The following is a 24,631-nucleotide window of genomic DNA, read 5'->3' as shown; positions in this document are numbered from 1 at the left end:
GTGAGCCACTGTACCAAGCTTGCACTTCTTTGAAGGCTGATATGAGTGTAAAAGCAGAAAATGTCTTTATTTAAAAAAATGAAAAACAAAAAGTAAAACAAAATAACAACCAACCCGCCCCCTCCATTTGAGAGAATACTTCCAGGGGTTCTGCATGTCTGGTCCCCAGCCTGGTGGGGGAGTGTGCTTTCAGAGGCTCATGGGTGGGCCTTCCCTAGCTCCACCAGCAAATCATCTCCCCCTGCCTCCGGGAGGGCACTTACTCTCCAACAAGTAGGGCTTCATGGGCAAGGAAGGATGACGGGAAGGGGTGTGGGGGGTACCACATCCTCCATGCTGGAAATCCGAGAGCCCAGATGCTCAAGATTCGACCGTTAGCCACCTGTCTTGTAGAAGCCCCTTTGTGAGACTTAGGGGCAAAGGAGAGAGGGCAGGGGCCTTTCTCAACCCTTCTGGCCATTTCTAGGTTATGCTGACTGTCACTCTTGTCACCACCATGGACTGTCACATCAGCAGATGGCTCAGGAGGACTTGCTTTATGCCTGCCGCTGCTTGCTTTTGTCTTCGTGCCATGCCTGTGAGGTAGATGGTAATCCCCATTGCATGGATGAGGAAACAGGCACAGAGAAACCAAGTGATTTCCCCAAGGTACACAGCCTGAAGGGACAGCTCGCCCTCCCAGCTGTCCCTTCTAACACCCTTGGGCCCGCCTCCGGCTACACGATGCAAATCGGTCCGCTCTTGAGAGTCAAAGCAAAGGCAATCTGAACTGGCAGTCACAGGGACTGTGACACAGAGTTGGGGGTAGAGCTGTCTGTGCATTTCCGGTCCCATGGGTGGCCTGTGACCTTCCCCACAGTCCCTAGTGGGCACTTGGATTCATGGTTCAAGTAGTCAGACTCTGCCTCTCTGCTTCTGCACTTGCTCTGTGGCCTGGCCTCTCTGAACCCCAGTTTCCGGCTGTTAGCGATGGGGGCGGGGTTGGTGGCCTGCCTAGGCCGGGCAGTGCAGGCTGCAGAAGTCGGCGGACGAGAAGAGCCGCAGCACGTTTACCAGTGGAAACATGAACAGCGCTCCGAGCAGTGAGCCCAGCTGCACCGCCGCCCCGCACCACAAGAGGGCGCTGCGGCTGCGGTCACGCAGGATCACGCCCAGCATCACCTTGACGTAGCTGAGGCAGCCGCTGAACAGCACCCACGAGGCCACCTGCAGGGACGGGCGGTAAGAGATGCAGAGTGACGGGGTTTGCGGGGCGAGCGCCAGGACGAAGAACTCTCACAGGGCTCAGGGAAACCCATGGGATACTCCCTAGGTGCAAGGAGAGCCTTCTGGGAGTGATGCTGCGGGGCTGACAGGTCCCATGAGTTGACAGCCCAGGGGCAAAGGAGAGCCCAGTGGTCTTCTGGGTTCATGTGCCCATGATCAAGTCAAGGGCATTTGAGAGAAGGCCACTGCTGAGCTACACATGGTGGGAAGTGGCCTGCCAGCCACCTCGATTCCCCAAGCCTCTACTTCCACATGTGGAAGGGGCACCCCTCCCACCTGGGGCTTCCCTGGAGAGCCCCACAGACTCTGCTCGCTGGAAAGCGCTGCACCCAGGCTCTACAAGGCCTTGGCTAGGAGGTGAGGGGCACAGATCGGGAGCAGACCCCGCCCCCTTCGGCTGGATACTCACAATGAGGACTTCCCCACCCCAGTGGCCCTGCAGGAGCGGGCAGGGGCTCATCACCGCCATGGCCATGTTGTAGCCCCCAAAGCAGGTCCCGAGCACGGAGAGGACCCCCAGGAACAGCAGAGACCTAGAGAGAGTGGGGGAGGTGAGTGGAGGAGGTAAGAAGCCTGACCTCTGTCCCCCTTCCCCTGGGGGCCGTGTGGATGGCCAGTGTCTCCAGGGTTAGTTTAGACTCATGTGGAAAATTCCAGGCCGCCTGACTCAAGTGGGCCAGGGAGGCTCCTGAAAGGGCAGGACCAGCCTGAGTCGTCCCCAGTGTTAACCACAGGGCCTGGAACCCAAGCAAGAAAAGCACAATGGACTCTGGCACTGGATGGTCCTGGTTCAAATCCCAGTTATTTTCTTTTTTTTCAAATTTGAGATGGAGTTTCACTCTTGTTGCCCAGGCCAGAGTGTGATGGCATGATCTCCACTCACTGCAACCTCCGCCTCCCAGGTTCAAGTAATTCTCCTGCCTCAGCCTCCCGAGTAGCTGGGATTAGAGGCACGTGCCACCACGACTGGCTAATTTTTTCTTTTTAGTAAAGACGGGGTTTCTCCATGTTGGTCAGGCTGGCCTCAAACTCCCGATCTCAGGTGATCCCAAAGTGCTGGGATTACAGGTGTTAGTCACCACACCTGGCCTCAAATCTCAGTTCTATTGTTTAAGCTGAGACTGGCCTCTGAGACTCCAAATGGGAGTTCTGCAAGGCTATGTGATCCCAGGAGCAGAGCATGCAGGGCCTGGCTCAGCTGTGGGCCCACCTGGTGTTTACCTGCTGCCATTTCCTCCTGCGACACCCCCAGCCTTGGCCAGGAAGCCGGGCTGAAGTGAGGACAGCTGGATTGGGCATTGGCACAGCAGGGTGTGCTGTGCTACCTCAGGGGATTCCTCCCTGTCTGGCCTCAGCTACCCGCCTCTGCACGTGGGGTGTGCTATCTCTAGGGGCCCTGGAAGCTGCCTTGTTGCTGCTAGGAGCATCTCCCTGCAGGTGCCCTTCCATGCAAACCTACATCTGACAACTGAGGACACTGTCCTTCCTTGGAGGTCCTTGTCCCTGGGGTCCCACTCTCCAGTCTCCAGAACCCCAAGACTGGTCCATGCCCTGCGTAAGAACATAGGGGTCTGCCAATGCCCCTAAAGACTCTTTCTCTCCAATGTCCTTGGATTCCATGACTCAGATTCTGTAATTCTAATATTTAGGGTTTCTTGGATTTGCAGGTCTGGGCCTTTAGTCCTGCTTCCCTCCAATCCTCCACCCTCCTTCCGTTTTCTAGGCCCTAAGGTAGAAAATCCAGCTTCCTGGCAAGCTTTTTGTCTAGCTCTTCTGTCCTCAGTGTCCTCCTTCCTGGGCTGGGAGAGTGGGTCTGAGCAGGCCAGCGAGGGAAGGCAGGCCAGTGTAGATGCGAGGCCGGAGGACCTAAATACGAAGATCTGAGGTGGAATTTCTCCTCTAGGTTCTGAAGCCCCTTCCTCAGAACCATCTGGGTTCTTTACTAAAAACTGCAATCCCAGGTCCCAGACTAGGCTGGTTCAATCTGTGTTTTATCAACTTGCCCAGCCATTCTTCTAGAACTGTGGCTCTAAGGGAACCAGCTGGAGGTTAGAGGCAGGAGGGCAGGGCTGAAATCCTGGGAATTGGACCAGGTCAAGCTCTTCCTCCAAGCCTCATGGTTTCCCCTTGTAAATGGGAACCCCAGTGGCTGCCTGCTCTCCTCATGAACTGATGGCAATGATGGTGGACACTTAGGCCGGACCTGCCATGTGCCAGGCACCGCTCCAAGAGCTTTATAGAATCAGCTCATAACGTTTTTCCAGCAGTCCTAGGAGGTAGAACTGTTACTACTCCCATTTTCCAGATAAATGTCCCTGAGGCACAGAGAAGTGAAGTGACCTGTCATCGCACACAGCTGACAAGTGGCAGAGCTGGGATTTGGACCTGGGTGCTCGCAAAACCACGTTCTTAACCACTGCATGTACAGCCCAGCAGGCAGGTTTGGAATTCTGGGTTCTGAAATGAAGTGCTCCCCCGCTAGGATTCCCTAGGGCCAGATGGGGGCACACCTGTTAGGCAGGAACATGGAGAGCAGGGAGGCGAGAGGGTTGGCCACAATGCTGAGGGTGGCGGCCAGGTGGTAGGCAACCGGCCCGTAGGACAGGCAGGAGTAGGTCTGCACAGAGGGCAGCACGCCATTGGTGAGCGCGTTGACGAAGGCCACCAGGGTATAGATGAAGGCCAGGTGGGCCGGGCAGCAGGGGGCTGCTTTCTCCTCTAGATGTCCCTGGTCCTGGCTGCTGTCCACTGTGCTTGTGGGGCCCAAGTCATTCTCTTCCCGTGGCCGGATGGAGTGGAGGGTGACCTGGTCGTTGAGGAGGTCTTCCACGGAAGCCTCCCAGCACCTGGGTTGACGCTGGAGGACAAAGAATGCCACGAGGCAGCAGGCCATCATGAAGGACAGCAGGAGGAAGAAGACCAGGGGCGAGAAGTGGGCGGGGAGGTAGCGAGTCTCTAGGTGGGACAGCGGTGCTGCCGTTCTGGGGAGAGCGGACACCAAAGCTCTGGGAATTCCCTGCAAAGGACAAAACAGGTCAGTCAGATCCCTGGTGGGGGGTGGGGGTCAGAATGCAGAACAACAGTCACGACAGTGATAACACAGAATACAGATTATGTGTTATTATTAATAGATAATGGATAAATAAACAAATAACTAACAAGGTGGCAATAATGACTGCTCACACTGACTGCCACTGAGCATGGACACTGCGCATGGATGAGTCCCTGTGCCTCCTAGGCCTGTGCTGTGGGACCATCATCCCCCATTTCAGAGGGAACTGAGGCATCAGAATGCTTCGTCCCTTCCCTGAGGGTCACAGGGAGAATGTGGCAAAGCCAGACTTCACCTGGTGCTTTCTGACTGGGAAGCTACACCTTTTATCACTCAGCTACCTTACAGCAGTGGCAAGCACAAACATATTCAGAGGAGGGGCTAGCTGGAGACCTAAGGGGAGAGCCCTCCACCTAAGGGGAGAGTCCCCCACCTAAGGAGAGAACCCCCCACCTAAGGGGAGAACCCCCCACCTAAGGGGAGAGTCCCCCACCTAAGGGGAGAACCCCCACCTAAGGGGAGAGTCCCCCACCTAAGGAGAGAACCCCCCACCTAAGGGGAGAGTCCCCCACCTAAGGGGAGAACCCCCCACCTAAGGAGAGAACCCCCCAACCTAAGGGAGAACCCCCCACCTAAGGGGAGACTCCCCCACCTAAGGAGAGAACCCCCCCACCTAAGGAGAGAACTCCCACCTAAGGAGAGAACCCCCCACCTAAGGAGAGAACCCCCCACCTAAGGAGAGAGCCCCCCACCTAAGGGGAGAGCCCCCCACCTAAGGGGAGAGCCCCCATGCGTATGTATGTAAGTAATTCAAATAGGTTTCCTGCTGTTGATCTACCTTGTCAGTTTAGCTCACAGACTGACCAAAGAACCTAGAAGGATATAGGGGAGCAGATTTTCCTTCCCCTACACTTGTGAGCAAACCAAGTGCTGCGATGGTTCCAGGTACCTGTGTGATGTCAGTCTCCCCTGTGGGCACAGGGCTTGGTATGCTGTCTGACATCTCAGTGACATTGATGCAGGTAGTGAGACCCGAGCCCTGGGCAAGAGCCACCAGGGCAGGCAAGAGGCCACTGAGTCCTTCACCCACAAAGAATGTGGTGAGATAGTAGGTGGGCAGTCGGCTCATGAAGGGCAGGAAGGTGACTGAGGAGGTGCAGTCCACCAGGGCCAGGAAGAAGGTGAGGACCAAGAAGGCGATGCTGTGGTGGCCGTCCAGCACCCAGGAGGGCGTATTCCAGAGGAAGGCAAAGATGATGCAGGTGACGGTTCCCACGCCCAGCAGGGTGAAGATGATGGGCACTTCGGAAAGGCAGCTGGGCCGGAAGTGATGGAGCAGGGTGACCAGGAGGGGTCCGATGTTGGCCAGCTGGATGATCACCGTGAGGTAGGAGGGCAGGTACCAGCCCTCAGGCAGCTCCATCACCAGCAGGGGCAGCTCTACCCAGAGCCCGTTGATGGTCACCCAGGAGCCCATTCCGAAGATACAGACCAGCAGGTGCATCAGGAAGGCCATGGCGGTATCCGCCCTGGGCCAGAGGCCTCCCCAGATCAGCCTGCAGCAGGGCTGGCAGAGAAGGACAGCAGGTGAGTAATTTCAACTTCACTACCTAGCAAGATGCTGTGATCTGGGGCCCACGGTTTTCTCATATTACTCCCCTCCCTGTGAACAAGCTGGCTTTATTTTTTTTCTTTCTTTGAGACAGACTTTCACTGTTTTTACCCAGGCTGGAGTGCAATGGCATGATCTCGGCTCACTGCAACCTCCACCTCCTGGGCTCAAGTGATTCTCCTGCCTCAGCCTCCCAAGTAGCTGGGATTACAGGCATGCACCACCACGTGAGCTAATTTTGTATTTTTAGCAAAGACACGGTTTCACCATGTTGGCCAGGCTGGTGTGGAACTCCTGACCTCACGTGGTCAGCCTGCATCGGCCTCCCAAAGTGCTGGGATTACAGGCATGAGTCACTGCGCCTGGCCCAAGATGGCTTTTTATTAGCAGAAAACGGGAAAGCTTTCCTAACCATGACTCATGAAAATAAAAAGTTCAATACAACACACAAAAGCAAACAATGCAGCTTCTGCAAAACATACCAACAGCAAGGTCAAAAGTTAAATGAAAACGTGGGGGAAATATTCGTAACATAAATCACCAAGGGCTCATCTTCCTAATATGTAAAGAGTTTTTAAAAATCAAAAACAAAGAGACCCCACAAAACAGATGGCCAAGGATATGAACAAATCAGAGAAAAAGGTAGAAATAAGTTTTAAACATATGAAAAGAGTATCACCTTCATTCACAATAGGAAAGCCACTCCAGGGTGCCATTTCCCACCATGAGATTGTCCCAAAGCCTGACAAAATGACTTGTGTACAAGGTTATTATAGATTGTGACCTTGTTGATAATAGCAAGTTATGGGAAATTTCTCCTCTCTGGCTATCAACAGAGAAGGGGCTAATTCGAGGGACCTATTGGAATACCACACACATGTTTAAAGGAATAAGGAATAAGGAAAGCAGATCTTACTGGCTGATAAGGAAAGGTCTCCAGGCTATACTGAGAATCTTGAAACAAAATCAAGGCAGGTAAACGGCACCAGGAAAAAGCGTACTGCCTGTTGGACATAGAAGAGGAGGAAACATATGTTTTCTTTGCTTGTACTGGCGCAAAGCAACCTTGAAGGACACACACGCAGGGACTGCAGGGATGCTGGTGACGCCTCCGTCTGTCTTGCAATAGAACTTTGATTTGTGAACCATGTAAACATATTACCTGATGCAAATATATGGTTACCTGAAATAAAATTTCTATCTGGCTTTTGTTTCCTCCTGAAATTACAGAACTCTCTAGGTGGCCTTTGGAGGCCACTTCCTCTGGCCCTCCGGAACCATTCTGCCATCTGTTTACCCCCTTGGCAGCTACCAGTGGCAGCCCACCTGTGCTGTTACTAACTCTCTTCTATCTTTAGTCCGCGCAGGAATGTGGGAGATGCCAGGAGTGAGGCTCTGGACCCAGCTGTTTGAGTGTGACCCTGGCTCTGCTGCTTACAATCTGGGTGACGCTGGGCAGGTGACCTTGCCTCTCTGGGCCTCATCTCCTCATCTGTAAGTAGGGGACAGTGATGGTATGAACTCTGTGGTCTGTGATGAGATGTTAGTATGCTGGTGAGAATATATTATTTCCCACAGTCCCAGCATACAGCAAGCACCACTAAGGGTTACCGACCATTACCATGAAACGTCAGGTTTGGTGGCATAGTTATTTTTGTTTCGTTCACATGAGAATTAATCCATGACTATGAAACTTTAAAAAGGGAAAAGATTCCTCCACCAGGTATCAACTGAACTCACCAGTGGTATATGCACCTCTTTGTAGAGACACGTCAACTGGGCCAATGTCCACGTTTTGTAGATGGGAGACGGACGCAGTCCGAAGGGGCAAGGGGCTCTCCTGGGCTCTGGACTGGGCTCCCTGCAGCATGCGCCCTGACCCAGGGTTTTTCAGTTCAAGCTGCCGTCTTTAACTCCATACTTCTTCTAGTACAAAGCAGGAGTGTCAATTTGTGGCCACGCTTCACCCAGGAACCTCCAGAATCCCCGACAGCTCCTCCGCACGGTTCCCACACACGGAATTGCCCACAGGGCTGGGACTTCCTTCCTCCTACCTCCACTGAGCGAACTCAATGCTCATTTGCCTTTCTGGCTACCGCCTTTTCCTCTCTGGGAAGAGCCACTCCTGGGGTGTAACGCAGTCAGATCCGCTAGCAGGCCTGCTCTGCCCCTCCCTTCTGGGAGCCTCAGACTCTGTTCCCTCCCTTAGCAAGCTGACTTGACTAACAGCACAGGCAAGGCCTGCTCTGGGGGTGCCAAGAGGACCCGAGGAGGAAGGGGAAGCCCCCAGGCAGCAGTGGCACACCTTTGCCTCTGCTGTCCCCCCAGCCTGGAGTGCCGCCCCCTCTTCTGTCCACATCAAGCTTTCTACAAGATCTCATCCTCCAGGAGACCTCTGGCTGCCTCATGTGTCCTCATTGAGGCCCCATGAACACTTCATTTAAGGTTGTTCTTGTGTGGGTGCATGCAGGCACATACCTTGAGACTGAAGCTTTTTGAGCGTGAGGGCTGCTTGGGAATCTGGCATTTTGAAGGTGGAAGGGCCTTTCTCAATGACTTAGCTCAGGATTTGCAAATTAACACACTGGCCAAAGTCAGAGAGCAGATGTATTACTTTGGTTTGCCCAGAGTGTTCAACAATGTGTTACTGTCATCCTCAATGGAGGGGATGGCAAACAACCGTCAATATTTCTGGCTTCTCAGGAATATTTTGGAAGAAGTGGCCACCGCTTTGCCCTCTTTCTCCTTCCTAGACCCGGGCCATCTTGGCGCTCTCCCCTGCAGTAGCATCTGGAGCCAGATGACTGGGTTCAAATCCCAACTTCAACCCTTACAAACTGAGCAAGTGACTTGACCTCCTGTACCTCCTGTGCTTCAGTCTTCTCTTGCAAAACAGATAGGCTGTCAGTATCAACATCAGAATTGTTGCTAGGAACATGCAAAGTGCTAGAACTGTGCCTGCCACACAGTAAGGGCTCAATGAACCTTTATTGTAAGATTACTATTTCAGCAAACATATCAATTGCATTCAAAAACATGTAGTTACCTGCCCAGTGCAGTGGCTCACACCTGTAATCCCAGCACTTTGGGAGGCCGAGGTGGGCCGATCACTTGAGGTCAGGAGTTTGAGACCAGCCTGGCCAACATGGCAAAACCCTATCTCTATCAAAAATATAAAAGTTAGCCAGGTATGGTGGTGCATGCCTGTAGTCCCAGCTACTTGGGAGGCTGAGGCAGGAGAATCACTAGAACCTGGGAGGTGGAGGTTGCAGTGAGCCAAGATCGTGCCACTGCATGCCAACCTGGACAACAGAGCGAGACTCCATCTCAAAAAAGAAAAAATATAAAAAGGGACTCAGTTTTTGTTAGGTAAATGGCCACCCAACTAAAGGACTACATTTCCCAGCCTTCCTTGTAGCTGCACATGGCCACGTCATCAAGCACAGGTCAATAAGTTCATATGCGAGTTTGAGTAGTCTCCTTAGCCCGTTTCCTGTTTAGAAAAGAGTGCAGCTTGCTGCCAACGCTCATTCAATTTTATGTAAACATGCTCATTGAGGCTGAAGCAAATCCGACTTTTTTTTTTTAAAATTGAGACAGAGTCTTGCTGTGTAGCCCAGGCTGCACTATAGTGGTTTGCTCTCAGACTACAGTGGCAAGATCTCCGCAGAGCTCTTGATCTCTACCTCCCAAGTTCAAGTAATTCTTGTGCTTCAGTCTCCTGAGTAGCTGGGATTACAGGCGTGCACCACCATGCTCAGCTAACTTTTTGTATTTCTTAGTAGAGACAGGGTTTCTCTATGTTGCTCAGGCTGGTCTTGAACTCCTGGACTCAAGTGATTCTCCTGCCTCAGCCTCCCAAAGTGCTGGGATTACAGGCATGAGCTACCGCACCCAACCCTATATCTGACTGATTTTCAATGTGAAAATAAAACATAAAAACTGTTCTTAGAGTTATTTCTAACCAGAACTAAAGTAAGAATCATCTATTTCTGAAAAACTGGACTCATCAAATTCACCAAATGGCCAACAACTGTTCGAAAACAATGTCACATGCAGAAATGCTGTGTTTTCTAGGATTTGATGTTTATTAGCGATCAAACATTACTATGCTTTGTAAATGGAAATACCACTATTAAAACCAGAATGCTATAAATAGAGTGAAGTCTTTTGTTTCTAAAGTCAATATACTAGAGTAAGGCAAAAATAATAATAAAAGCAACGTATTTCGTGGCAAAGTTATCTTGGGGTAAACACTGTAGTTGCAAGCAGGTTTTCCTTGTGGCAAATGGGGAAAGAGTTAACAATAAGGGAGTGTGTCCTTCTGCTCTTCCTCCATTTGGCTGTCTGGAATTCAGATGTGATGGCTGGAACTCCAGCAACAATTTTGTACTATGAGGCATGTGGTGGGGGTTAGATGCATATTAGGCTCCCTTGGGATTCTCAGGCAGAGAGCACCCATAGGAGCCCTGTTTAACCTGTGTTGAACTGTTTCGTTTGTTTAATGTTGTTGTTAAATTGTAAACAAACTTCTATGTTGTTTAAGTCACTCATTTTATATACAACAAAAACACTGTGAGGCTGGGCACAGTGGCTCATGCCTATAATCCCAGCACTTTGGGAGGCTGAAGCTGGTGGATCACTTGAGGTCAGGAGTTCAAGACCAGCCTCGCAATGGTCAACATGGTGAAACTCTGTCTCTAGCTGGGTGTCAGATCACCTGAGGTCAGGAGTTCGAGACCAGCCTGACCAACATGATGAAACCCCGTCTCTACTAAAAATACAAAAATTAGCAGGGTGTGGTGGCACATGCCTGTAATCTCAGCTACTCAGGAGGCCAAGGCAGGAGAATTGCTTGAACCCGGGAGGCGGAGGTTGCAGTAAGCCAAGATCACAGCACTCCAGCCTGGGCAACAGAGGGAAGTCCCATCTCAAAAAAAAAATTAGTCAGGTGTGGTGGCGGACTCCTATAATCCCAGTTAGGAGGTTGAGGCAGGAGAAACGCCTGAACTCGGGAGGTGGAGGTTGCAGTGAGCCGAGAGCATGCCAATGCACTCCAGCCTGGCGACAGAGCGAGACACTGTCTCAAAAAACAAAAACAAAAACAAAAAAACAAAAAAGCCTCCTCTGCGCTAAGTGCACAGAGATGTACATTCCAGGATGCATACTGACAGATTGTAGCAAGCAAAACTAATGACTACGCTTACCTCCTTTACCACCTATCCTCTGACTCTGAAACTCAGGTCCTGTCCCAACCAGGATTTGATCAAAAATCAAAACTTAACAAAAGTAGTTGTTTGGACACTTGGGGGCAAATGTCTTGCAGAGATATGAAAAAAAAAGGGGAGAGAAAGAGGGAAAGAGCAGAGGAACAAAGAGCCCTCCATGTGGAATTTGGCACCAAAAGTATAAATGTATAAATTGCGACCAAAAGTTATTTCACATATCGAGACTCTAATTCATAAAGGAGTCAACACTGTAGTGACTCTCTGTACTCTGAATATTTCCCAAGATAGCCTCAGACATTCCAGGAGAAATGAACAGAAACACAGTCCCAAGGTTCAGGCCTGACTCATCCTTCCTGGTCAAGACAGCAGACGAAGGTGCAAAACAAACACGGATGTAGCAAAGGCAGTACACGACATGCCTAATAAAGAGGGCTAAGTCAACAGTTCAAGGGAGCAGGAGAATTTGCAGATGATGGTTACCTTTGCCATGTGAAAAGCTATTAAACTAATGAGAGTTCCTTGAGGTGTCCAGTTAAACATTTACAAACATCAGTAGCTTTCCCATGGAGGGCTGGATGGGGAGATGAGGGCAGACAGGGCAGAAGGAGCCTGACTTTCTTGTATGTTCAAAAGTCCCAGGCACTGAAAGCCTAAATCCCCACTCACCACAAAGAATTCTCTGGTTCTGACCCAGGTGCTGCCACAGCTGTGTCACTTGAGGGATATGATTTGGCTCTGGGGGTCTGTTTCCTTGTCTGGAAACCAGACGTGGTGGGGGTGTGTCCCCACGTGACCCATCTGCCCTATGGCCCCGGCTCACTCCCAAATTCTCTCCTTCCTCAAAATGGAGGTGTCCTTTTGGACCTGGAGGACTCGGTGAGGAACAGTCATCAGTGAAAATGAAGGGAACTTCTTAGGCAAAGTGAACTACATGTGCAAAAAGGCCGCAGAGAAAAGGAGAGATTCAGAACAGGTGGTGTTCGGAATGTGTTGGGATAATTTTAAGATACATATCACCGGGCGCGGTGGCTCCCAAAGTAATCTCAGCACTTTGGGAGGCTGAGGTGGACAGATCATGAGATCAGGAGTTGGAGACCAGCCTGACCAATGTGATGAAACCCCATCTCTTCTAAAAATACAAAAAATTAGCTGGGTGTGGTGGCTGGTGCCTGTAATCCCATCTACTCAGGAGGCTGAGGCAGGAGAATCGCTTGAACCCGGGAGGCGTAGGTTGTGGTGAGCCGAGATTGCATCATTGCACTCCAGCCTGGTGACAGAGCGAGACTCCCTCTCAAAAAAACAAAATAAAATAAAAAGACAGCTAGGAGGTCAGTGTGGCTGCAGACAGTGGGAGTGGGTGGAGGGAGACAGGGCAGGTCCCCTAGGGTCCTGGGTGGGAGCTTGGGGGTTTTCTCTAGAGTCAAAAGCTCTGTGAGTAGGCAGAGGAGACCAGCTCAAACCTAGTTTTTAACAGGATGGTGCTGGCTGTTGTGAGGTGAAACACGAGGTGCTGGGAGGAAGCAGGAGGAAAGCCCTTCTGCATTTAGGATGCTGTAGCAAAAGGGCCAACAGTCACCATAACAGCAGTGACAACCACAGCCGCCACGCATCCGCTGCTTATTGTGCCAGACCCTGTGCGAGGCTCTTTGCACACATTAGCTATCAGATCTGCCACAATCCTGAGGCTGGCATTCCAATTAGCTCCATTTTACAGATGAAGAAACTGAGGTTTAGAAAGGGAAATAAATTTGTCTGGGGCCATACAGCTGGGAGCTGAGCTTTACATCCTGGCATGCATGAACCCAGCCCTCTTAAGCAGCCTGAGAAAAGTCTGGGGGTGGAGGGGTTCTGAAGAATGGGGCCATGCTGAGCAGGATTCCACTCACTGGTGGCCTCCCGAGACATGGGCCTGAGAAAGAGAGAAATGGAGCACAGGCTCAGGAGAAGCTGAGAGAGGCTTCGAGACATATCTGCTTCCCAAGGATCCAGGTCCCCTTCTGTGATCACCAGAGACCAGAAACCTAAGGCTTCACATGAGACAGTTAAGATGCCCCATATGGGTGCGCGACAGACAGAGAAGCTAGAAGGATCAGTTTCAGGCAAAGATTTCTTTGCTTTTCTTGAGACAGAATTTCACTCTTGTTGCCCAGACCAGAGTGCAATGGCATGATCTTTGCTCACTGAAATATCCGCCTCCCGGGTTCAAGTGATGCTCCTGCCTCAGCCTCCTGAGTAGCTGGGATCACAGGCATGAGCCACCAGGCCTGGCTAATTTTGTATTTTTAGTAGAGATGGGGTCTCTTCATGTTGGTCAGGCTGGTCTCGAACTCCCAACCTCAGGTGATGCTCCCGCCTCGGCCTCCCAAAGTGCTGGGATTACAGGCATGAGCCACTGCGCCCAGCCGGTTCCAGGCAAAGGTTTCTCTTTTGCATTCTTGCATCAAAAGCTGTGAACCCCAGCACAAGTGAGTGAAGGGAGTTGGGAGTGAGTTTCTGTCCAGGGCCAGTGCACCCTCATGTATGGGCTGGGCCATCTCCTCCAGGGAGCACAGGCAGCTTCCACCCCGCACGCCATCCCCTGACCCCCTCCACATTCTCCTGCCCTCTGCTTTCCTTCATCAAAGTATTACTGACACCAGCTCAGTTACGGGAGTTTATCTGTCTATCTGTTGAACACTAGTCTCTCCCATGGGAGTGTAATTTCCATGTGAGTGGGGCCTTGTCCGCTCCCCCAGTGCCCAGGTGACCATCTGGCTTGCTACGGGCTGGGCCACCTGAGCCACTGGCACCATGGCTGGTTTCTCGCTCTGCAGGGACAAGCTGCCAGCTGGTAGGCACCTAGTCCTGTGAGCCAGGCTGGAGGAAACCTGCCTCAGCTCTGAGGGTTGTGTTGGCCAGGGTGACCCTCAGGGCAGTGCCAGGTGGCAGCATGACACTGGGCACATCTCACTCCTGGGCAACAGTCTGAGCCAATGCTTTTCTGGGTTCCAGGCTCCTGGAGAACTTAGTGACTCCTGCAGGCGTCTACCTAGGGCCTAGCCCTGGCCTCACCCTCATGAGTGTATGTAGGAATGGACTGGCTTTGAGTCCATGGAGAACAGAGGCCGAGGGGTCAAAACCACAAAACCCACAGGGAGAGACAGGGAGATGAAGGGGAGTGAGAGAGAAGAGACTGAGACAAACAGACAGAAAGAACCAAAAGTCAGAAGCAGAAATGGGGAGAGAGGATGACAGATGCACAGAAACAAGGAAAAATGGGAAGCTGCGGTGGAGAGGGAGGCAAGGAGGTGCCGGGAGGCAGGAGGCAGCTGGGGCACTGGGAGCCTGGGCGCAGCTCAGCCACCCTCACCGCTCACAGCCACATGTAGCAGGAGGCCATCTCTACCGCTCCTTGCTGGGACCTCAGAGCTCCCCTAGAACTCATCCCAACTCAATGTCCCTGTTGGATAGGTGGGGAAAACAACGCCAGGAAGGAGATAGTGCTTCCCAGAGCCCTGCCCCACCCCTGATCTCAGGCTGTGGTAGGCATCCAGGCCTGTGCTCACTGGCTGTGCAACCTCAGGTCAGCTGCTTGCCCTTTCTGGGCCTTGGTTTCTTTATGTGCCCGGCCTTTCTGGGCTCAGCCAACCAGGAAAATGGGAACGAGATAACAGGCGCTCAGGCTGGCCCGCAGAAGCGGACTGTGAGTTCTCTTCCCCACTTCTCCTCCCTTCCAGGGCCAGGAAGGGCTTCAGGCCTCCCACGGGGCTGACCTTGGTGGAGCAGCCTCCTCCAGGCCAGTTCCCCTCTCCTCCACATCCATCCCAACTCCCACCCTCTTTCCCAGGCTCCTGCGGCTTCAGCCTGGTCAAGTTGTTCTGAGATAGTATGGAGATGGAGCTGGGCGGAGTCAATGGGGACCCACTCTTTGTTCTTTATTATTACCACTTTTTTTGAGACAGGATCTCGTTCTGCCACCCAAGCTGAAGTGCCGTGGCGTAATCTGAGCTCACTGCAACCTCAACCTCCCTGGCTCAAGTCATCCTCTCACCTCAGCCTTCTGAGTAGCTGGGACTACTAACCCACACCACCACATCTGGCCTGGGTAATTTTTGTATTTTTTCTTCGGATGGGGTTTTGCCATGTTGCCCAGGCTGGTCTTGAACTCCTGAGCTCAAGCGATTCACCTGCCTCAGCCTCCCAAAGTGCTGGGATTACAGGCGTGAGCCACAGCACCCAGCCTTTTGGTCTGGAGGCACCAGGGCTCTGGAATTCACGCTCGGCCTGTCCCGACTCCAACCTGCCAGCTCAGGAGGAAACGTTTCTTCCCTCCTGTCTCTCTGGTCGCTCCCTGAAACTAGGGGAAAGGCCATGGGACACCTGCTGGCTCCAGACAAGTGCGCCTGCCACAACCTGGTCAGTGCCCTGTGCTCCCGGCCAGCAGCTGGCCTTGGTAGCTGCAGCCACGCTCTCGCAGGCCTGAACCGCCCCGCTCTGCTCACTTACCTGCTGGTCCAGTTCCCGGGGACGCTCTGCATGGGAGGGGCCAGAGGCAGCTCAGTTTGTATAAGCCTGTCCCCGCCCAGAGGTTGGGGAAAGGCAGGCAGGCAGAGGGTGGGTGAGGCTCCCCGCAAGACAAAGAGCCTACTCTGTATCTGTAATCTGCTCTGCAGCCCAGCTAGGAAGAGAATCCTGATGGTAGAACCGTGCAATAAAGGGCTTGCTTTATTGAGTGCCCTTTGCCGTCCAGATTTCATGAGAGTTGATCCCCAGTTGACAAAAGATATGTGCAAACAGCTGGTTCTAGTCCTTAAACTTCGATCATCTGACCCTTCTTTGAGTCTCGTATTTTGTGGGATTTCCACTCATAGATATGTAATTAAATATTTCAGGATCCTCTACATTTACGATGCCAAGAAGTTAAGCCCCGCAGAGTTAGTTATGTGGCTCTCAGCATGGCCATTTTCTTCTTTTTTTTTTTCGAGATGGAGTCTGGATCTGTCACCCAGGCTGGAGTGGAGTGGCCAGGCTGGTCTTGAATGCCTGACCTCAGGTGAACCGCCCACCTTGGTCTCCCAAAGTGCTGGGATTACAGGCATGAGCCACTGTGCCAGGCCACAATTTCATACTTATCTCTGCCAAATACTATAAGGTGCCAAAACTTGGCATAGAGAGTACAAAACATAAATTTAGAGGGTCCTGCAATTCTATTTTATTTTTTCACATACCCAAAGTATTTGGTACAGTAGGGACGGGAAACATGGCTTCCCTCCAGCTTTCATGGTCCAAACAGAATCATCTTTGCTTGTAACTTTTTTTTTTTTTTTTTTAAGACAGGGTTTCACCATGTTGGTCAGGCTGGTCTTGAACTCCCGACCTCAGGTGATCCGCCCGCATTGGCCTCCAAAGTGCTTGGATTACAGGCGTGAGCCACCACGCCCAGGCTGCTTGTGACTTTTTAATAATGAAACATCAATATTGGTTTAATAAAGATAGCCACATCGTGAACTATTTAGTGAAATACTCTCATCTCTAATCTTGTGGCCTTAGGCAGTCTAGTCCACAAACATCAAGGAAGTTTTTTTTTCCTTTGAGACAGAGTCTCGCTCTGTTGCCCAGGCTGGAGTGCAGTGGCCCGATCTCGGCTCACTGCAACGTCTGCCTCCTGGGTTCAAGCGATTCTCCTGCCTCAGCCTCCTGAGTAGCTGGGACTACAGGCACATGACACTGTGCCTGGTTACTTTTGGTATTCTTAGTAGAGATGGGGTTTCACTATGGTGGCCAGCCTGGTCTCAAACTCCTGACCTTGTGATCCACCTGCCTCGGCCTCCCAAAGTGCTGCAATTACAGGCATGAGCCACCGCACCCAGCCTGGAAGTTTGTTTTTATCAAGGAAAGCTTTATCATCTTTGATATTAAAGAAAAGAGAATTTATATAAAAAAGAATCTTATAGGCGGGGCACAGTGGCTTACACCTCTAATACCAGCACTTTGGGAGGCCAAAGAGGGCAGATCACGAGGTCAGGAGTTTGAGACCAACCTGGCCAATATGGTGAAACCCTGTCTCCACTAAAAATACAAAAATTAGCCAGGCATGGTGGTGCGCATTTGTAATCCCAGCTACTCTGGAAGCTGAGGCAGAAGAATCTCTTGAGCCTGGGAACCGGAGTTACTCAGGAGGCTGAGGCAGGAGAATTGCTTGAACCTGGGAAGCAGAGGTTGTGGTGAGCCGAGATTGTGCCACTGTACTCCAGTCTGGATGTCAGAGTGAGACTTCGTCTCAAAAAAAAAAAAACAAAAAACAAAAAAACTTATATGGTAAATTCTTGTCCTAAAGTAAATTAGCTGGTTGTTTTAAAAGAGGAATGTTTACAAATCAGAAAGTAGAGGCATGTCAGAGATTTTCTGTGTAAATCATGAAAATTTTATAAAAGGGAATTTATGCAAGAAATGTTGTACAATTTAAAAGTAATTAGGTGGCCTGTTGTGGTGGCTCACGCCTGTAATCCCAGCACTTTGGGAGGCCAAGGCGGGTAGATCACCTGAGATCAGGAGTTTGAGACCAGCCTGGCCAACATGGCGAAATCCTGTCTCTACTAAAAATATAAAAATTAACTGGGCATGGTGGCAGGTGCCTGTAATCTCAGCTATTTGGGAGGCTGAGGCAGGAGAATGGCTTGAACCGGGGAGGCAGAGGTTGCAGTGAGCCGAGATAGTGCCATTGCACTCCAGCCTGGGCGACAGAGCAAGACTCTGTCTCAAAAACAAGGCCGGGCGCAGTGGCTCAAGCCTGTAATCCCAGCACTTTGGGAGGCCGAGGCGGGTGGATCATGAGGTCAAGAGATCGAGACCATCCTGGTCAACATGGTGAAACCCCGTCTCCACTAAAAATACAAAAAATTAGCTGGGCATAGTGGTGCGTGCCTGTAATCCCAGCTACTCAGGAGGCTGAGGCAGGAGAATTGCCTGAACCCAGGAGGCGGAGGTTGCGGTGAGCCGAGATCACGCCATTGTACTCCAGCCTGGGTAACAAGAGCGAAACTCCGTCTCAAAAAACAAAACAAACAAACAAACAAAACCCAAAAAAAGTGACTAGGCCTCCTGAATGCATTATAAAATGCCACTATAACTCTTAGCTGTACAACTTGCCTGCTTTGCAGCTAGGTAAGACCTAGGACACGTGGAGTTAAATGCTGGAATCAGTCAGCCCTTATCCGCACTTCTGTCTGTGTCCTAGGCTCTGCATCTAGTACATAATTCAAATCTCAAAGTCACTAACAAAAGTAACAGTTGCTAAAAGTTAACAGTGTAACATGTATTGTTGCATAGAAAGAATTTAAGATAAGGTGTTGTAAAACTGAACCTAGCCTTGGAATTGTTCCTCTTGAGGTTACAAGATAACTTAGGATTCCCGGCCTGCCAGAAAGCGACATTCTTTACTCACCACAGATCAGAAACCCTGTACAGGGACTTTGTACACAAAATATGAGGCCAGGTTCCAAGGGCTTTCTTGGCTTCATAAGTCAAGTTTGATTCCTTAAAGGAAAGCACACTATTCCAATCAAGGCCATGGTAAAATAACCAGTTTTCCCAACTGTGTCCTGTCACAAAAGAAAACACATTCTTATTGCGCTTATGCAAATAACTGTATTTCCGGTAGCTTCCAAATTTTAGTAAAAATCAGGGAAAGAGAAATAGTATGCTCCAAATTTTGTTCCTGGGAGTGTACTAAATTGTTAAAACCTGTCAATAGCTCAATAGAAAACTTTCTTTGATTTTGAAAACAAAACAAAGGATTAGCAATATTTTGAGCAAAATGTCAAGAAGATCACTCAAGCCTCCAATTAGTTCAGTTCATGCAGTTAATTCCTGTCCTGCTTGATATTAATGGACATTTTTTTTTTTTGAGACAGAGTCTTGCTCTGTTGCCAGGCACCAGGTTGGAGTGTAGTGGTGCAGTCTTGGCTCACTGCAACCTCCGCCTCCCGGGTTCAAGTAATTCTCCTGCCTCAGCCTCCCGAGTAGCTGGGACTACAGGCATTTGCCACCACACCCAGCTAATTTTTGTATTTTAGTAGAGACAGGGTTTCACCATGTTGGCCAGGATGGTCTCGATCTCTTGACCTCATGATTTGCCTGCCTCGGCCTCCGAAAGTGCTGGGATTACAGGCGTGAGCCACCAGGCCTGGCCATTAATGGACATTTTAACTCTTCAAGAGTCCTGAGCATTTTTCCTCTTTTCTGATGTCATGATCTCCAAAGTCACCAGAAACCCACATTCAAGAGCACATGTTAGAGCTTTATAGCTGATTCTGAAGAGGACCAAAACAAGACAATTGTTTATGGATCACAAAAAGTTTTAGGACAGCCATAAAGATGCAATTGACAAGAAAATCTATTACCTCTGTGGCACACAATAATTTTAACATAACAATTATAATTAGTACGGATAATGTACACTAAGATATATCAGAATTATAGGAGTCTCCCATAACTTTGGAACATGTACCAATAACATATTTATACAAACATAGCCCAAAGGAAAGCCAAACACCATTTTATGAAAATGCTTCCTGTATGATTTTATACCAAATAAGCCAAATTTTACCTTTATATTAGTGTGTTATTAATGCTAAACTCAATTTTTAATAAAAACCTTGTAGACACATTTACCCAAATTTAATGTTTGACCATAAGGTCAGATTCTTATAGACCTTTTTTAACCCTTTATAGTTGTTGCTAAAGAGCAGGTTAGTGTTTTAAGAAAAACCCACGGTGCTTTGATTTTAATGCTCAATTTACAGAAAAACTGAATGATACACCTTTAAATTTAGCCAATATGTTTACACACAGAATTTCCTTTATAATTAACCTTCCCAAACTTGCTTAAACTTTCATTTTTATTTTATTCAACTTAAAACAATTCTTTAAACTTTTAATCTAGGTAAAAATCCACATTCTCTCACCTCCTTATAATCTTTTAACCAAAAGTATATGTAAACTGTTTTTTTCAATAGTCTTGAATACACGTTACACTGTTAACTGTTTTCTTGTTTCTTTTTTTGGGATGGAGTCTCGCTCTGTTGCCCAGGTTGGAGTGCAGTGGCGTGATCTTGGCTCACTGCAACCTCCGCCTCCTGGGTTCAAGCGATTCTCCTGCCTCAGCCTCTTGAGTAGCTGGGATTACAGGCATGTGCCACCACGCCAGGCTAATTTTTGTATTTTTAGTAGAGACAGGGGTTCACCATGTTGGCCAGGCTGGCCTTGAACTCCTGACTTCTGTTGGTCTACCCGTCTTGACCTCCCAAAGTGCTGGGATTACAAGTGTGACTGCCTGGTCTAACTTTTTTTTTTCTTTTAAAAGGCCTATGTAACAAATAATTATCTGGTCTAACTTTTTTTTTTTAAAGGCCTGTGTAACAAATAATTATTCTTGGTGTGGTGGCTCACGCCTGTACTCCCAACACTTTGGGAGGTCAAGGCGGGTGGATCAACTGGTCAGGAGTTGGAGACCAGCTTGGCCAACATGGCAAACCCCTGTCTATACTAAAAATACAAAATTAACTGGATGTGGGGGCAGGCGCTTGTAATCCCAGCTACTCAGGAGGCTGAGGCAGGAGAATTGCTTGAACCCTGGAGGAGGAGGTTGCAGTGAGCCGAGATCATGCCACTGCACTCCAATCTGGACAACAAGAGTGAAACTCCGTCTCAAAAAAACAAAACACAAACAAATAATTATTCTTGCTGCACTGTATGCAAATAATTAAGCCAAGTACAATAAACCAAACCAGTCCTATCATGACTTGTCTTTTAATAAAAATGGGAACCTGGAGAGAGAAAATGATGTCTCGAAAATTATAGCACACCTGTTGTTAAATTCTAGTGTTGCCTAACGTTTTTCGATTTTTATCATTTTCTACAGTTTAAATTAAATTCTAATTTTTATGACTTCAAATTTACAAAATAAGCTATGCTTTCTTAAAGCCCTATGAACTGAAAACTAGATGTTCCAGCAGGCGCTGCCTCTAAGCACCCCCCGACCATCACAGGAAGAAATCTCTTCACTGCTGGTGCTGACAACTAACAACTGAGGGTGCAGAATCCTTCAGCCCCACATCTAGTGAGTCCATGGAGCCCAGGGTCATTGAGATGGCTTCTCTTACAAGAATCAACTTCTGGATACATCGCACTCGAGTCAAAGCCCGGAAAGCTGAGGAAGCAACCCCAGAGAGCCCAAAGGAACATCCTAAATATCAATATAAAGAAATAGGAAATCTGAAGCTGAAAACCATAAAAAGTAACTGAATGAGAACTACTCATCTCATTTGGTCTCACCCCTACCTCACTAAATACTTTCTGATGTTCTTAACTCTCCTTTCAAGCCAAATATAAAAACTTTGTAATGAATTTTTTTTTTTTTTTGAGATGGAGTCTCACTCTGTCACCCAGGCTGGAGTGCAATGGCGCAATCTCAGCTCACCGCAACCTCCACCTCTCAGGTTCAAGCGCTTCTCCTGCCTCAGCCTCCCAAGTAGCTGGGATTACAGTCCGCCACCACTACGTCCATCTAATTTTTTGTAGTTTTAGTAGAGACAGGGTTTCATCAAGTTGGCCAGGCTGGTCTCCAACTTCTGACCTCATGATCCGCCTGCCTTGGCCTCCCAAAGTGCTGGGATTACAGGCGTGAGTCACCACGCCTGGCCTAATGGAAATTATTTACTATGCCAACCTTGTGGGAACTGCTTTACCCACTCTACTATTTGCAGTAGGACTATATACTGTAGCACCTTCAGGGTGGAATATCAGACAGAGAATCTCAATTACCGTAGCATTTTGCTTAATTATTATCATCATAGCAAGAATAACGGTTACTAACAGAAAATAACACACAAGCCTTTCCAAACGTGTCTCTGAGTCTCATTGGGTGAGGAATGTTGTTTCTGTATCAACCAATTGGGCCTAGTGAGAGATGCTGCTGAAAAACGTGAAGAAAGGGCTAAAAAGCTAAGGGAATACTACAACCACCAAATAGATTTTTGGTTTGGGAACAAAATCATGGCATGGGTCATCCCATTCCTGGGACCTCTCCTAAGAATATGCCGAGGACTAATGTTCTTACCCTGCCTCATTAACCTTTTCCAAAGATTTTTAACTAACAGGATCATGGCCATTTCACAGACAACTACCCAAAAACATCCACAGACAGCGTTACTCCTATAGTCAACCTGAGATCAGAAAACTCTCCGTCCCGTCAGCGGGAAGTAGCTAGAAAGAACACGCTGCCCCTCATCCTTTTTCTAACTATAAAACCTGGATTGACAGAGCAGGAGCATCATCATCTTGGACAAGCACCGCCATTCTAAAGTTCCCTTTGATCAAAAACCACCTAAACCCAAAGGGCATCAACCTAATGGCCAAGGTCAGCATGACCATAAACCACAAATGACATCTCTGACCAGAAACTTTCCAACCATAAGTTAAACCTCTCCCTGACCAGAGACATGCCAGCCCTGAGATAACCTCACTTCCAGCTGGAGAGATGTCAGCTCCAAGATAACATCCTTTCCAGCCAGAGACATTTCAATGCACGATAGACTTCTCCCCCACACAGAAACATTCCAAGCCTGTGATAAGCTCTCTCACCCTGGAACCAATAAATACCCTTAGTCTGTAAGACTGGGTACAAATCCTACCTTTGCTACTTCTGCACTGGGTGGATTGCTGGGCCACCCCCACCTCAGTGTCTGCTAATAGGACAAATCCCTTAATCCTGGGCACTGGGATACTATCAGGACTAGCATTGTATATATTGCACAGGTTTTAAAAAACGGAATTTCTAGACTGGGTGCAGTGACTCACGCCTGTAATCCTAGTACTTTGGGAGGCTGAGGTGGGGGGATCACCTGAGGTCAGGAGTTCAAGACCAGCCTGGCCAACATGGTGAAACTCTGACCCTACTAAAAATACAAAAATTAGCTGGGCGTGGTGGCGCACGCCTATAATCCCAGCTACTTGGGATGCTGAGGCAGGAAAATCACTTGAACCTGGGAATCAGAGGTTGCAGTGAGCCAGGATCATGCCATTGCACTCCAGCCTGGGCATCGCAAAGAGACTGTCTCAAAAAAAAATTTTTTTTTAATTTAAAAATTAAAAAAGTGCCATTTGAGGTTTAAAATACTTCTATTCCTGACCATTCAAGATTAGCTGCTCTCATTGTCATTCAGCTTAAAAATGCCAGTAAGAGGCCAGGTGTGGTGGCTCATGCCTGTAATCCCAGCACTTTGGGAGGCTAAGGCAGGTGGATCACCTGAGGTCAGGAGTTCGAGACCAGCCTGGTCAACATGGTGAAATACCATCTCTATTCAACTGCTGGAACCTGGGAGGTGGAGGCTGCAGTGAGCCAAGATCACGCCACTGCACCCTGGGTGACAGAGGGAGACTGTCTCAAAAAAAAAAAAAATGCCAGTAAATTCCCCAGAACCCTCAATATCCCTTGAAACCAGAAGCACAAAAAGGGTTAAAGCCCTTAATAACAAAATTTTTAACCCATTGACTATTCTACCATGAAACTCCTACAACACTCCCATTTTATCTGTAAAGAAATGAGATGGCTCCTACTGACTAGTACAGGACCTTAGAATTATTCATTAAGCGGTTATTCCGATTCATGCTATTGTCCCAAACCATCACACCCTTTCCACACAGATTCCCTCCACCACAGCTTGGTTTCCTGTACTTGATCCCAGGGATGCCTTTTCCTGCATTTTAGTCCACCACATAGTCAATTTTTATTCACTTTTGAATGGCAAGACCCAAATACTCAAATAACTCAACAGTTAACTTGGGACAATCATGCCCCAAGGATTCAGAGATAGCCCCCATCTTTTGGACAGGCCCTAGCTGAAGACCTGTGCATCCTACAGCTTCTCCCAGATAGCAGTCTGCTCCAGTATGTGGATGACCTACTAGTCTGCAGTCCTAACAAGGCTGTTTCAAACCAAAATACAGAATTGGTACTAAACTTGCTGATTGTGGGTACAAAGTATCTCCTTCTATGGCACAAATATCTACACAACAGGTTCAATTTTTGTACAGCTTCTCCCAGACAGCAATCTGCTCCAGTATGTGGATGACCTACTAGTCTGCAGTCCTAACAAGGCTGTTTCAAACCAAAATACAGAATTGGTACTAAACTTGCTGATTGTGGGTACAAAGTATCTCCTTCTATGGCACAAATATCTACACAACAGGTTCAATTTTTGGGTCTTATTTTAGCCCCCAGTACAAATAGCCTCTCTAGCGCTCTTAAAGATCTTATCTTAAACATGACAACCCCAATAACTCCAATCATTTTGGTTCTTTTGGGGTGTGGCTGGGTTTTATAGAATATAGATTTATTTCTCTGGAGTAATAGCAAAACCTTTACATGAAGCCCTCAAGGGAACTGAGAAACCACCTCTACCCTGAACTAATGATATGAAGCATGCTCTAAAC

The 24,631-nt window shown here is 49.0% G+C and overlaps 1 protein-coding gene across 5 annotated transcripts; it reads right to left on the bottom strand.

Moving 5' to 3' along the window:
* Positions 1 to 42: 42 nt before the first annotated feature.
* Positions 43 to 15,665, bottom strand: SLC52A3 (solute carrier family 52 member 3). Of its 5 annotated transcripts, none has more exons than XM_064382298.1 (7): positions 15,644 to 15,665; positions 7,671 to 7,853; positions 6,847 to 6,934; positions 5,268 to 5,885; positions 3,777 to 4,282; positions 1,676 to 1,799; positions 43 to 1,206 (listed from the first exon to the last, which is right to left on the bottom strand). In XM_064382298.1, the coding sequence occupies exons 4-7, from the start codon at positions 5,832 to 5,834 to the stop codon at positions 994 to 996; spliced, it is 1,410 nt and encodes a 469-aa protein (XP_064238368.1). In that variant the 5' UTR covers positions 5,835 to 5,885; positions 6,847 to 6,934; positions 7,671 to 7,853; positions 15,644 to 15,665; the 3' UTR covers positions 43 to 993. The 5 variants fall into 5 exon arrangements, with proteins under 5 accessions (XP_064238368.1, XP_021521466.2, XP_012310691.2 ...); XM_021665791.2 differs by having other exon boundaries at positions 7,671 to 7,856; positions 15,644 to 15,663; XM_012455268.2 differs by lacking the exons at positions 6,847 to 6,934; positions 7,671 to 7,853.
* Positions 15,666 to 24,631: the final 8,966 nt, after the last annotated feature.

This window comes from Aotus nancymaae, unplaced genomic scaffold, assembly GCF_030222135.1.
Source record: "Aotus nancymaae isolate 86718 unplaced genomic scaffold, 86718_ANA_hifiasm-v0.15.2.pri h1tg000029l, whole genome shotgun sequence".
NCBI classification, from domain to species: domain Eukaryota; kingdom Metazoa; phylum Chordata; class Mammalia; order Primates; family Aotidae; genus Aotus; species Aotus nancymaae.
The sequence above is the reverse complement of the archived record's forward strand: the minus strand, read 5'-3'. Positions and strand labels throughout refer to the sequence as shown.

Bases quoted from the DNA above. Each gene is read 5' to 3' on its own strand.
- SLC52A3 (XM_012455265.2), bottom strand. From the start codon at position 6,945: ATGTCCAACAGGCAGTACGCTTTTTCCTGGTGCCGTTTACCTGCCTTG. The intron at 4,283-5,267 runs GTACCTGGAACC...TGTCCTTTGCAG, and splicing joins GGGAGACTGACATCACACAG to GGAATTCCCAGAGCTTTGGT. The intron at 1,207-1,675 runs GTGAGTATCCAG...CCGTCCCTGCAG, and splicing joins GGGGTGGGGAAGTCCTCATT to GTGGCCTCGTGGGTGCTGTT.